Source organism: Pectinophora gossypiella, chromosome 1 (assembly GCF_024362695.1).
Source record: "Pectinophora gossypiella chromosome 1, ilPecGoss1.1, whole genome shotgun sequence".
Lineage (NCBI taxonomy): Eukaryota > Metazoa > Arthropoda > Insecta > Lepidoptera > Gelechiidae > Pectinophora > Pectinophora gossypiella.
This window is the reverse complement of record NC_065404.1, coordinates 17,434,912-17,448,823: the sequence shown is the minus strand read 5'-3', so window position 1 is coordinate 17,448,823 and position 13,912 is coordinate 17,434,912. Positions and strand designations below refer to the sequence as shown.

Sequence of the window (13,912 nt, the reverse complement as noted above, 5' to 3'; positions counted from 1 at the left end):
CAATCCACAGCCTATTCGCCGGCACTCGCGCTTTAGCCTCAGCAGGTGTGACAGCAGCGCGAGCGTGGTCTGAAGTAGCTGATACTGTCAAGAACGCCTCCGCAGCAGCTAACTCCGCCGCCATCGCTGCCCACACCGCAATGAAGATGGCGCGAGGACCTGTCCCCATGACAAACACTGCTGAAGTTACTAAGGCTGCTTCTGAGGATTTGAAGAGGCGTGGAGCTGCTGTATTGGCTAGGGCTGAAGGTGAGAGTGCAACTCTAAAGTTGAAACTATATTAAATATTTTATTTTTCCAAAATGTTCTTTTATTGTTTATAATTTTAATTTTGCATAATTATTAGTAACAATGAGTACGATGTTTGACCGCTTTTGTTGATGACTCTCACAGTCGTATTTTCATATAAATTCCATAGAACATTTTCGTTTTAGCATTCCATAAAAAGAATGTCATTTGACTGAGTTGTCAAGTAGTACTTTTCAATCAATTTAACAAGGATCTCTCCCCGCAGAGCTAAGAACCCAACTAGAGCATCTCCGCCGCGGCGCCGACTTAGTAAGCGTGGTGCTTCGTGGCCTGGGCTGGCAGGAGCGCGACCTAGGCCTCCGCCCTCGCGCCGACGTCGCTGGTATACTGGCCACCGCTAACGAACAGGCTGATCGAGTGTTTGCTACTACTAGGTTTGTTGAATCGGAATTAAAAATTTCATCATCAGACAATTAATCAGACGTAATATCGAATTAATAGGTCGCGTCTATTATCCCACTCGCAACTAATATGCCTTGACACCACAAAAATCGTGTCTATAGAATTTTAAAAGCGACTATCGTGCTCATACGGACCATTCGCAATTTACGAATTGTCATTACTACGTTCTGCACTTATTTGTGGATCTAGTGAACGAATTTCTTTGGAAATTAATACAGGCTCCGTGGTCCAACGGTTAAGCGATGGACTCATAATCCGGAACCCCGGTTCGATTCCCGGTCATATCACAAAAATCACTTTGTTGTCGCCAGTTTGCTTATGATATTTCCCGACTCAATTGTCCGAAACTATGATGATCCATGTCTCGGAGGGCACGTTAAGTAGCCGGTTCTGGCTGCTATTTACTTAAGTTTGTCCTTACAAACTTAACCAAAGGTCCCTTGGTCTTTGGTGGCTCAATAACCTTGGCACCAGCGTTGGTGACGTCATTCATTGTTCTTACAACAAGAGAAGAATACAAAGCAAGAAACCCTGGCGCTCCGTACGCTACAATTCCGCTTTAATTGACTCATAGCTGAATATTAATTATGTTATCAGGGTGCTGTACGACGAAGCAAGTGAGTTCAGAAGACGGGTGCGATACAACCTGCGGAGACAGCTGGCGGAGCTGCAGAGGCATGGAGACACGGCACTCGGCGCGGCACAGGAGCACGGTAAAAACTCAAACCAAAAATATCTTTATACACTTAAAATCTTAAATTTTTACATCAATATATTTTTGTCGAACGTCGCATCCGCCTAAAATTAGTGCAGCTTCTCACAACCTGTATAGCCAGGGAGTACCTGCAAGAAATACCTTGGCACAGAGCTAAGGCTCGACCATTATAGACCGCGATAAGGCTCTCCACGCCACGTTGGTATAACAGAAAGCATGTTGAGGTGTGGGTACTTAGTTCATCTTGCGATGAATATTCCTCTAACTACCCCTCTGATAAACGACGACGTTATAAACGTGAGCTTATGTTATGAAGTCATGTCTTTTCTTGTTCATAGTGTCCCAAATCCGCGGCAACACAGTTCGCGGCGCGGAGGTGGCGGAGGCGCTGGCGGCGGCGGCGGCGGCGCGGGCGCGGGAGCACGACGCGGCCAGCGTGAGCGTCAGCCCGGCGCTGAGAGCGTTGAAGGACAAGATCGCACGCGCACGACATGCCGCTGACTCGGTATGTTGCTTTTAGACTGCCTTTTATGGTGCGAGTACTAGTAAGTTGGACTTTCGGGAGGACTTCTGGCCAAAGGGGTGCACTTATCGACGTTTCCACGGTAAACTTCCGTTGTACACCACCAAAGGGACACAGAATGTGCCTCAGATGGCGTTCACTACTTGGCCACCACTTACCCCCGGGTGCTGTGAAGGATTTTGGTATTTCAGACATTAGTGCACTTGTGACACCTTAGTCAATAGTGTTACACCATCAATAGGATAGAGATAAAGGTCAAGCTAGGGAACGATTAAAAAAAAAACTCGCAACTATAGGCAGTTGAGTTTAGATTTTTTTTATTTAAACATATCACGTTGTGTTGGTCTAACAGAAAGCTCTAGGAGTTGTACGTACATAGTTCATTTTGCGATGGATGTACCTCTGACTACCCTAATTTGATATATGGTCGTGAGCTTATCTTATGTTGGAAAAGTAGGGTAAACAGTCAATTGAATGATTGTACTCATTCTTCTATCGTGTGGATTGTGAGGCGGATGACCAACCTCATAAACCCTGGTGTCAGGGTTATTATTGTGCCGCCAAAGGCGTGACGAGTGACGTGCCCCTGACGTGACTCAAGTAACGGCGAAGTACTCATTGACAATTCCAGATATCAGTATCCCTGACATCGGCGACGGGCGCGGTGGGCTGCGCACGCGCATATCCCGTGCCGGCGGGCGCGGCCGCCGTCACGCGCGTCGCTGTGGCGCTGTCCTTCGACAACGTTGTTAGAGACGGACCGCTGCTGTATCTGCTTGATGATACGCAGGTACGAAAAATTTCGTCTATTTTTTAATACTTGCATTTCATGTAGTACAATGTGGTGTTTTGTAGACAACAGAACCAAAATATGGATCCCGGTGGGTATAACATCGTAGAAGGGAACAGAGGAAGTGTGTATTCAAACTTGTTATATAAAATATCTTCTACAGTGTAGTAGCCCTTTTAGTTAGCATTGTTTTTTAGGCTTTTTATAAATAAATTGATAAGTAGTGATGAACAGCCACCTCAGACCTCTTGTTGTCGATCGAAGGGGTACGAAGCACCTATCCCTAGCCCCTATAGCCATCGTAGGGCTGCGTGTGCTGATTATCTTTTATATCTGCATGTCTGCTTCTTACTTGTCTTCTTTTTGCAATCTGTAAAGTGTACCCCCCATTCTGCTTTGTTTTCAGTCAATTTATTTGTTGTAGTGGAAGAGTGGGGCCTCCAAACACAGGATATATTGCTTAAATGGAGGCCGCAATCCACCAGTAGTTAAGCATACTTGATGACTCATGACAGGTTGAGTCATGGGTGGCCACTGCGATATAATCAAATTCAAAATCTGCTTCGATCGTTCCCGTAATAACTATTATAAGTTTTGTGCGAAAACAACGTTCTTATTTACAAAACTTTCTGCCTTAGGAAACAGAGAACTACATAAGGCTGTCAGTAGAGAACAAGAAGCTGCGGCTGTCATGGGACCTCGGCGGAGGGGAGGGGCTGATCCTACATCCTGAGGAGTTGCAGCCGGCGCACGACGACATGGACCCTACGTCCTACAGACTGGAAGTCGAAAGGTAATGAATTAAGAAGGTGACGCGACGTAGCCTCGGCGTCGACGCGCAGACGCTGGCACGACGACGACCCTCGAGAGACGCTAGTGTGGGGGAGTCTCTGAGGGTATGTATTATTGGCTGAAGAGCAGACCGAAGAACCCCCCTCCCAAGAAGAGCTTACATGGAACAGATTAAAGAAAAGGTTAACGTCGTGTCTTATATGGAAGTCAAGGAACCTCAGCGGGGAGGAGAAGGAGGGGAGCCTTTGATAGACTGGAATGGAAAATGCCACACCGACAAGAGCGTGGCTCTTAAATTGATGATGATGATAAGCAGACCGAAAACTCACAGAACAACCCGTACTTCCATGGTCTAATTATTAGTGTTCAGCTCTCAATCGTGAATTTCTTGGTTCATTTCCCTATAGGAAAACTGTCAGTACTCACTTTGCAATACAGTTTCTAGATTTATTTATTTATGTAATCGTTAACAATTATTTTGGCTACATAAGTAGTTATAATACAAGACATTTAACTGGTCTTTGGCGGCTCAACAATAACTCTAACACCAAGATTGGTGACTTTACAGCTCCTAAGTAACGACTAATTCGGCAACTCTAACGGTAAATCTTCAATATGACACGATTAAAAACAAAAGGGTCCAACGGCTTAAAGTACTTTCCGAATCACTTCAGCTATCACCTCTAACATTATTCTCCTTATTTTTCCAGGATATGGAATACAGTCCATTTAACAGTGGAACGCGCCGGTAACAACGCTATAACGGCCACCAACAGCAGTTCTCCCAGCGCAGTGACGCTCAGAGCCAATAAGCTGTGGCTTGGCGGGCCAGGAGTGGGGTTGCCAGGCTGCGTGCACGCACTGTACCGGGACGACAACACTGTAGGGCTGTGGAACTTCATGACGCAGCCCACAGAGGCGCAGTGCACTGGGTGTACTCAGAGGTGAGTCTCATTTATAGTGAAGCTGGAAATTAGGGGGGTTAAAAAGGCCACATTCGCGTAATTCATCTAAAAAAACAATAGTTCCACTTGACAGAGTCCTGCTGGAAATGGCTTCTCCTATGCTGTTGCAACCTTACAACCGACGTCCTAATATACGTATTGGTTAGCTGTCAACGACGTATAACAGCGGTCTCCTTAAATTCTAGACTGTGTTTGTCCATCGCTTATCAGTTTTGCAGCAGATATGACCAACTCGACCGATCTATCTGAATTAACAGCCTCTGTGGTCTAGTGGTTAGAGCGTCAGGCTCACGATCTGGAGGTCCGGGTTCGATTCCCGATGGGGACATGGTCGAAATCACTTTGTGAGACTGTCCTTTGTTTGGTAAGGACTTTTCAGGCTTGAATCACCTGATTGTCTGAAAAAGTAAGATGATTCCGTGCTTCGGAGGGCACGTTAAGCTGTTGGTCCCGGCTATTAGCCGTAAAAACACCTTAACCGAACCGCAGTGGAGCAGCGTGGTGGAGTATGCTCCATACCCCCTCCGGTTGATTGAGGGGAGACCTGTGCCCAGCAGTGGGACGTATATAGGCTGTTTATGAATGTATAACCAAAATTGTATAATATTTGTATAACCTCTTATAAATACACCACTAAGTACCTAAAGATTACCAATGATCCTTTCTCTATCGTGTCCCAGGTGGTACAGCAACGCACGCGGTGGCGAGTCCCTAGTGTGGTTCAACGGAGCCGGCTACGCGGAGCTGCGCCGCTCAGGCCTTCGCCCCTCCGACCACCGGCAGTTCAGCCTCGCCTTCACGTTCCGGACTAGAGATGAGGATGCTCTGCTCTTCATGGCTGTGGATGCTGCTAATGTGAGCATTTTATTTGCATTTTTTTCCAATTCTTCTTCTTATCATTTCGATGGCATTCAGATTTTTTCAGCCCAGATTCTTCTGGGTACACACAAAATAAGTCGGCGGTAAATCCGATGCTATGTGATGAGGTGTGTGATTATATGGCCTAACCGGTATTGGGCTGGTTTTTCCGAGACCAGACAGGCAGGCGCTTTTGTAAAAAACTGACCTGTCAAATGTTCAGGTTAGGTAAGCAGACCCTGTGAAAAATGGAATCCCGGAAATGATGATGATCATTCGGATCACGATCGCAATCCGTAATTTGATGAATGCGTTATACCTTTCTTTCATCCCCAGAACCGTTCAGTATCAGTGCAAATGCGTGCCTGCCGCGTGGTGTTCCTTGTGGAGTACGCAGCCTCAGTGCTGGAGATCACGGCCGCCGGCAGACACTGCCATGGCAGACCAGCTCACGTGCAGGCCATCAGGGTGTTCGCTCACAACAAACTGGAGAGAGGTAATGTACGCCATCTTCGTGGGCTAGTAGTCAGAATGATCGGCTCATGATCTACCTTTAATCGGTATACGCTTTCTATTTTTCTACGTAGACAACACTTTATTCTAATAACTGTATTACGCCGTCCCGTACTCCAATATATAGCAAGAGTAGGTAGTTATTGGGCATTCTAAATCATCTTTTTTTCTCAATTTCACTCACAGCTCGCTCGCCCGACGAGCGAGCTGTTTCGCTTCATTTCGAAAAAAGATGATTTAGAATGCCCAATAACTGATTCGAAATTGTGGAGACCGATTGCAATTGAAAATCAACTAACCTGGTTCCAAGCTACTTTGACACTAATCTCACTATTGTATTTGAAACATAATTTTTATAACATCCAAATCACATGCTTTTGTCTAGGCCGGAGGCTCGTACCTTCCAGATTCAGATCTACTAAGCTTTGACATTATCTAGGCCGATTGCTCATGCTTGCTACAGCATCCAGATATGTCGTGGCTGTTCTGTTCTGTCTCTGTACTTGGTATCTAGACAAATTGTCCTTAGGTTTAACCTACTAAACAAATTTTCTGTATCTAGGCCGGTTGCTCGTACTTTTCCAGGTTTACAAAGCTTTGATGTGTACTGTGCTGGTTGCTCATGCCTGTAAGAATGCTATGTAGGCATACAGATACATCGAGGCTATCCCTGTACTTAGTACCTAGACACAGATTTTCTGCCTAGCCCGGTAAGTAACCTTCCAGCAGGTACTGTTCCACATCGTGTACTTAAGTACCGCAACGGACAACAAGGATATATCTAAAACTCTTGTGCACTGTTTCAACACTATGAACCAAATGATCGCAAATTGCTATCTGAACTTATGAACCTGGTAGATCAAAAAGTCTTATTCTGAACAGGAATCACGAACTAAAACATTGTCATACGATTTGATTGAACGGTATCGTTTTTATGTCGCATTGTCATCTGTAATCCTTACCGAAACAAAACGACATCATAAACTTGTAGGTAAAGAATAGGTGTCCAAGTTTTTGCTTTAACTAACAAGCGCAACGTGTTTAGAAAGTGAAGGTTCTGAATATGAATAAAGTAAATTTTCAAAATAAGAAGTAAGTATGTGGATTAGACATTTTTGTAAGATATGATTTTGATTATGATATTTCCTCCTTGTTCAGCGGAGAAATGAAGTAATGATACCGCCACAATTTGTATTATAATGTAGACAGTATTCTTAAATTATATTTATATTATATATTACTATATTTAATTATTAGTATTTTAAATTTATAAGGACACTATTATAAAAGGTGGGTTCAGATTATTATGAACATTTGTTTGGAAACAAGGTTATAACAATGCAGCAGACTCTCGAAATTGGTAGTGTGTTGGAAGTGAGAATTATCGCCCGTGGATGGATTTTGTGCGAGTTTTATGATGTTAAAATAATTGGATATGAGGAATACACTTCTATACTCCTCCCTGCTTGGCCTTTAAGGAGAAAGTTGCGTCATCTCGGTCAAATAATAAAGGCAACCGTGCTCAGAATTGACACTGACAAAAAATATGTTGACATGGTTGATAACTGCGATCGATAAGAAAGGCTATTATGATTCTTTTTATATGGTAAAAGAAAATATATGGTACTTCATGGCTTCGAAAGGTACGTTATTCATCGACGATTCATAAATAACTTTTGACTTGCAGATCCCTAATAATTATTCTCATGCAGCGACCGTTCATTTTTGCTGACAAGTTAAATGTGCTTTGTTTGTGTGTATACGTATTATCTATCTGTTTTGCTGATTGTGTTAGATGTTTGTTATGTGTGTATGTGTACAGTTGACAAAATATTTCGAAGCAATTTACGTAACTACTTACAAAAGTCGCAAATGATAATGACTTAAATGAAGTACATGTCGTAAAATCCGACATAGGGATTGTGTCCTTTCTAACATGATGAATAATTGTTATGGGCTACATGCTGATCCCCTGTCACTGTAAGGTTCACCATATCCATCTTAGGACTTCGTATCAACTGTAGCTGCAAGTTGTCTTTGATTACTTGTGGCTCTGCCCATCCCATTAGGGATTATGGGCGTGAGTTTATGTATGTATGTAGTTATACGTATAATTGGTATAAAATATTATATTCAATATAGTTAGTTAGGTACATACACGACGTTGCTCACCTCACTATAATCTTTTGTTAAGTCCAAAAATAATCTTTAAAAATATTAGAGTAAAAAATCTGCTGTTGTCCGAATAAATATTTATTGATTTGATTTGAAAAATACAAATGAACTATTCTGTGAACTGTACTCGGTTCCCATCAGCGGCGGTTTTATTGAATTAATGCGGTCCTATTGAAGTGTATCGTTTCAAATTACTTAGCAATAATAATTATCAAATGAAAAATGATATTTTTGTTTTCCACACTTTGCAAATTTTGCTGTGTAAGAATCAGAAATAACAAACATTTTAAATAAGTATAAAATTGTCATCACGTATGTATCCCGAAGGGGTATGCAGAGGTGGTTATAGATACCCACTACTCGCTAGATATGTTTAATTATTGGTTACAAATAAAAAATAAATTATATCCTAAACAACAAACATATCTCTAGACACGCTAAACTTTTTAAAAGGATTAAATACAACGTACATACCTGACGAGAATAAAAAATACTAGGCATTTTGTCTGATGTTAAATCTTACTATTCTGCCCTAAGTTATAACCCGAAGGGTAGGTTAATGTAATAGGACGAACCTATTACCATTAACCGGGCACAAATCCTAGAAACCACGCTATATCGACTATTAATGATTAACTCAAATCAAAATCAACATTAATGCAAACACATAAATTCTAATTTAGTGTTTTTTCTCTTATCTAGAGGTAAGTAATTAAGGTTAGAAAAATGTTGTCAACTCCTGGTGGCTGTTGTGCAACTTGCATCATTAAAAACCCTGAACTTACTCAGACCACAATATTTTTTTGACGTGATTGAATCGCTCGCGAGTGCTAAGTACTTATCTGCGTGCTCATCTACGCTCGACATCCTCAAAGTTCAGCCCTTTGCAACTCGTTGCCTACATAGCTGCAAAGACTTCACACACGCTTCACAACGAGGATTCACTGCGTTGAAATAATGTTCGTAAGTTTTACTTTCTTCCTTATTTTAAGTTTATTTTACTTTAACTTAGACCTAATGAAAATTCAAATTTCAATTGCAGTTTTTCTTTAGTGTTCCAGTGCATTTTTAGTGTTTAAAAAAATATGATATTGAAATTAAAACTAGTTTGTTCTCTTGATAGGTCGGACTCTGAGTATGAGAAGCGGGCTAGAAGGAGCAACCCGGACATCAAACATCTGGATTCGGACGACGACACAACTGCTTCAGTGAGGTGAATATTTTATCTTAGTAATTTCAATATGAGTTAGAGAGTTCTGGGCTATTGCTATAGGAATTATAATTTTGTTAAGGTGGATCATTTTCTATACCAAACTTACACGTATAGGTTTGCACAATTCACGTTTTGTTGATTATTTCAAAAGTACTTAGAAATATTTTTTTTCTCATTTTGCGAAAGCTGCAAATTTAATTTTTATCTGCTTTTAAGTAAGAAACAAAACATTTTGTATTTTGTAGTTTGAGATAAGCATTTAAACCTTTCTTTTATTTCTTTAGTTCCAAGAAGAAAAAGCAGCCGAAATCAACGGCATCAAAGCGCAAGCCTTCGAGCAGCAGAGCTGCTTCGCCACCAAAAAAAGCCTTAAAGAAGACTTCTGGCTGGTGCTTGGAAAGCGACAGCGACGACGACGTGGCTCGCTACAAGAACGCTACCGAGCAGATCAAGTCGGCCTTCACCAAGCGAGTAGCCGACGGAGTTGTGCGCCGTACAGCCGATCTCACCGGCGACTTATTTGTAGAGCTAAGGCTCTACAATATCAAAGACATACGTAAGGTACAGCCGAAGGACCGGTGGGAGAAAGCGACTTTAAGCTTAAAGTATCAAGCAGATAACGACGCGCCGGAGCTGGTGCCGTTACGAGAATTTGTCCGATGCTGTAAGAAGCAATTTACAGAAGAAGGTGTTTTTTTCGCAAATAAGAAATGAAATTCGCTTTCTCACGGTTATTCACGTACCCGTACATTTAAATGCCATCTTACTTATTTACTACTTTAATTTTAAACTTTCATGTTTTATTTTTCTAAAATTGTCTTAATTTGCTTTAGTGACTTAATGCTAGATATGTGTTTTAGGGTTCTATGAAATATAATATAAATAGTTTTGAATTCTATTAGCGCATTATAATTTACTTAATAAAAGTTAGATATCCCACGACGGAAAATATATCAATACACACACACTATATTTTCTTCTTCTAATATTTACATAACTATCTAACAAACTAACTGAGCTGCGACTCTGCCGTTCGAATATTCGACAAGCAAATATCTTGAACTTTAAAGGAGAAACATCTCTTTAGTTACATCTCTTTGGTTTAGTTTTAACTTTTAAATTATATTGTAATAGCTCCTTATTGTCCTCAAGATGTCTAAAGTTACCAGGTCCGTTTATTGTTCAGTTTGCGATTTATCTATAAAAAGTAAAGCTTTTTCCGCTCATTTGCGAAGTATTTTGCATAAAAATAACAGCTCTATTATAGAATGTGAAGGTATAGAAAAGATAACCAGCGCATTTCGCAGTCGTATCGCGTCATACCGGGTTCATTGCGAGAATGAAGAAAAGTATAGAGCCAGGCCACCGATTGCGTATCTGCGCGCACTGCGCCGACGCCTGCGCGCCCTGTTAGATGCGCGTCGCGAAGCCTTTGATACTATCAAAACTAACTTTGACTTTTTTGCAGAATTCTCTTTGCCTAATGATAATACAACCGAAACAAAGTCTTTCGCTACAGAAAACATAGTTTTGCATAAAAACTATGATTTCGATGAATTGTTTTCTAAAATTAGTCATATAATTTCTACAAAAATTGATGAATTTCAAGAGCGTGACAGCGGGTGGTCTTTCGTAGGGAATTTATATTTGGAAGTTAACATCAACAAATATAATCCATTAAGAGGTTCTGCATTTATTGATTTACCTAAAAGCATTAAATTTAGACGCGCTTGCGTTAACATACAAAATCGAGATAGCTTTTGTTTCTTGTGGTGCATTATGGCAGCGCTATTTCCTGTTAAAAATAATGCAAACAGAACATCATCTTATCCTCACTTTGATACTGTGCTTAACACCAGCAATATGTCTTTCCCGGTCGGTTTAAACGACATAAAGATATTTCAAAAGAATAATCCAAAGATCAGTGTCAATATTTACGGTCTCCAAACTACTCTAAAAAACAAAACCGAAGTAGTTGGTCCGCTCTACAAGACTGAACGAAAAAGAAAATATCATGTTAATCTTCTATTACTAGAAAACGGAACTCAGTCCCACTATTGTTTGATAAGACATTTAAGTCGATTGCTCAGAACGCAGATAACAAAACATCACGGTAAAATATTTTTTTGTGATGAGTGTATGATCTTCTTTAGCAACCAAGATAAACTTGACAAACACGTATGTAGTGGGGTCAAAACCATTTTACCAGACCAAGGCTCTATCATACAGTTCAAACATTTTGAAAGAATGCAGGATATGCCATTTGTCATTTACGCAGATTTCGAGTCTTTATTACAGCCAAATAATAATATAGAGCAGGACAAGTGCACACGAAATCTACAAAAGCATGTGCCTTCCGCATTTGGTTACTATGTTGTTTGCTCTTACGATAACTCTTTAAATCGGTATGTATCCTATCGCGGTAAGGATTGCGTCGACAAATTTATCGAATACCTTAGAAGAGATGTATTAAAAATTTATGATATTCTTAACAATCCTGTTAAAATGCTGCCCTTGACCGATGAAGAAAAGCAAAGTTTTTCTAAGTCCCATTATTGCTACTTGTGTAACAAACTGTTATTTGAAGACAAAGTTAGGGACCACTGTCATTTAACAGGTCGCTATCGCGGTGCTGCACATTCTTACTGTAATATTCGTTTTCGTTTGCCGAAATTCATCCCCATTTTTTTTCATAATTTATCAGGCTATGACAGTCATCTGTTTATACGTGAATTAGCAAACATTGCTGGTGACATTAAAGTGATAGCCAAAACCAAAGAGAATTATATTTCTTTTACTAAATTCTTTACAATAAATCACCAAGGTCAGCAAGAGTACGTACCTGTCCGTTTTGTGGATTCTTTCAAATTTTTGGGCACCAGTTTAGAGAAATTAGCAGAAAATATAAATAAAGACGGTTTTACACACTTGGCACACTTTTATCCTGAAAATCGACAATTTAATTTATTAAGACGTAAAGGTGTTTATCCTTATGAATACATGACTAACTGGGAATCTTACACGGAAGATAAGTTACCACCGAGAGAGTGCTTCTATAGCAGTATAAGCGACGAAGTCGTTTCTAAGTCTGATTATAATCACGCATTAAGTGTTTGGCAAACATTTAATTTGAAAAATCTAGGTGAATATACCGACATATATCTAAAAACTGATGTACTGTTATTAGCCGATATTTTCGAAAACTTTCGCGCAACGTGCAAAAATAACTATAGGTTAGATCCAGCGTTTTATATGACTGCTCCAAGTTTAAGTTTTGATGCTATGTTACTGAAGACTGAAGTTAAATTACAACTTATAGAAGATTTAGAAATAATTCGTATGATTCAAAAAGGTATTCGCGGAGGAGTTTGTTTGTGTTCTACTAGGTACGCGAAAGCTAATAATAGGTACCTGTCAGATTATGATTCTAAAATTGCAGAGAGCTATTTATTATACATAGATTGTAACAATCTATATGGATTCGCAATGTGTGGTTTTTTGCCACACTCAAATTTCGAATTAATTTCCAAAACCGAAATCGATTCTCTTGATATACTTAACATTCCAGATAATTCGAGTTACGGTTATATCTTTGAAGTAGACTTAGAATATCCTGATCATCTACATGACTTACACAACGACCTTCCATTTTGTCCTCAAAAATTTAAACCCCCCGGATCAAAAACTTCGAAATTAATTCCTAATTTATACGACAAATTTAGGTACGTTATTCACTATTTGCATCTAAAAACATGCTTAAAACATGGTTTAAAATTAAAGACAATTCATAGAGCTATCAAATTTCAACAAAGTCCGTTCTTAAAACAATATATCGATTTGAATACAGAGTTGCGTAAAAAAGCAAAATCTCAATTTGAACAGGACTTCTTCAAATTACTAAATAATAGCATTTTTGGTAAAACTTTAGAGGACACTGAGAAAAGGTTAAATGTAAAATTAGTAAATCAGTGGTCGGATTCAAGAAATAAGACCAAGAAGCAATTAACAGCGGAGCATTTAATATCAAGGCCCAACTATAATAGTTCAACTATTTTTACAGATAATTTTATTGCAATTCAGATGAAACCAGAAACAATAACTTTAGATAAACCTATTTATATAGGTTTTACGGTTTTAGAGATTTCTAAAAGCCATATGTACGATTTTCACTATTCTGTAATGAAACCAGTTTACGGACCTGATATTAATATTTGTTATACAGATACTGACAGTTTCTTGTATTATATAAAAACCAAAGACATATACAAAGACCTAAAACTGAGCTTTGAATCGTATTTCGATACGAGTAATTATGATGAAAACAATGTATATGAGATTATTTGTCGTAATAAAAAGATACCTGGCTTGTTTAAAGACGAGTTAGGCGGCAAACTTATTGTTGAATTTGTAGGCTTAAGATCTAAACTGTATTCTATCAAGACCGAAGAAATAGAATTAAAAAAGGCTAAGGGAACAAAAAAGTCTGTGATTAAAAATATGCATTTTAAGGATTATAACAAAGTTTTGATGGAAAATGATGTGATCCGAAAAAAGAATATTATATTTAAATCTCTTAGACACGAAATTTTTACACAATCTGTTAATAAGGTAGCACTATCGTCAAATGACGATAAACGTGTTATATTACGAGATCAGA

General features: G+C 39.6%; 1 protein-coding gene across 1 annotated transcript in view; it reads left to right on the top strand.

Annotated features, from left to right (window-relative positions):
- Positions 1 to 13,912, top strand: part of LOC126367529 (laminin subunit alpha-2) — a 199,271-nt gene that overhangs the window by 154,968 nt on the left and 30,391 nt on the right. The window contains exons 33-41 of the mRNA XM_050011103.1: positions 11 to 249; positions 515 to 683; positions 1,309 to 1,424; positions 1,765 to 1,931; positions 2,581 to 2,739; positions 3,378 to 3,532; positions 4,242 to 4,475; positions 5,177 to 5,351; positions 5,691 to 5,850. Of these exons, the coding sequence (XP_049867060.1) occupies positions 11 to 249; positions 515 to 683; positions 1,309 to 1,424; positions 1,765 to 1,931; positions 2,581 to 2,739; positions 3,378 to 3,532; positions 4,242 to 4,475; positions 5,177 to 5,351; positions 5,691 to 5,850 (1,574 nt within the window). The remainder of the gene's footprint in view (positions 1 to 10; positions 250 to 514; positions 684 to 1,308; positions 1,425 to 1,764; positions 1,932 to 2,580; positions 2,740 to 3,377; positions 3,533 to 4,241; positions 4,476 to 5,176; positions 5,352 to 5,690; positions 5,851 to 13,912) is intronic.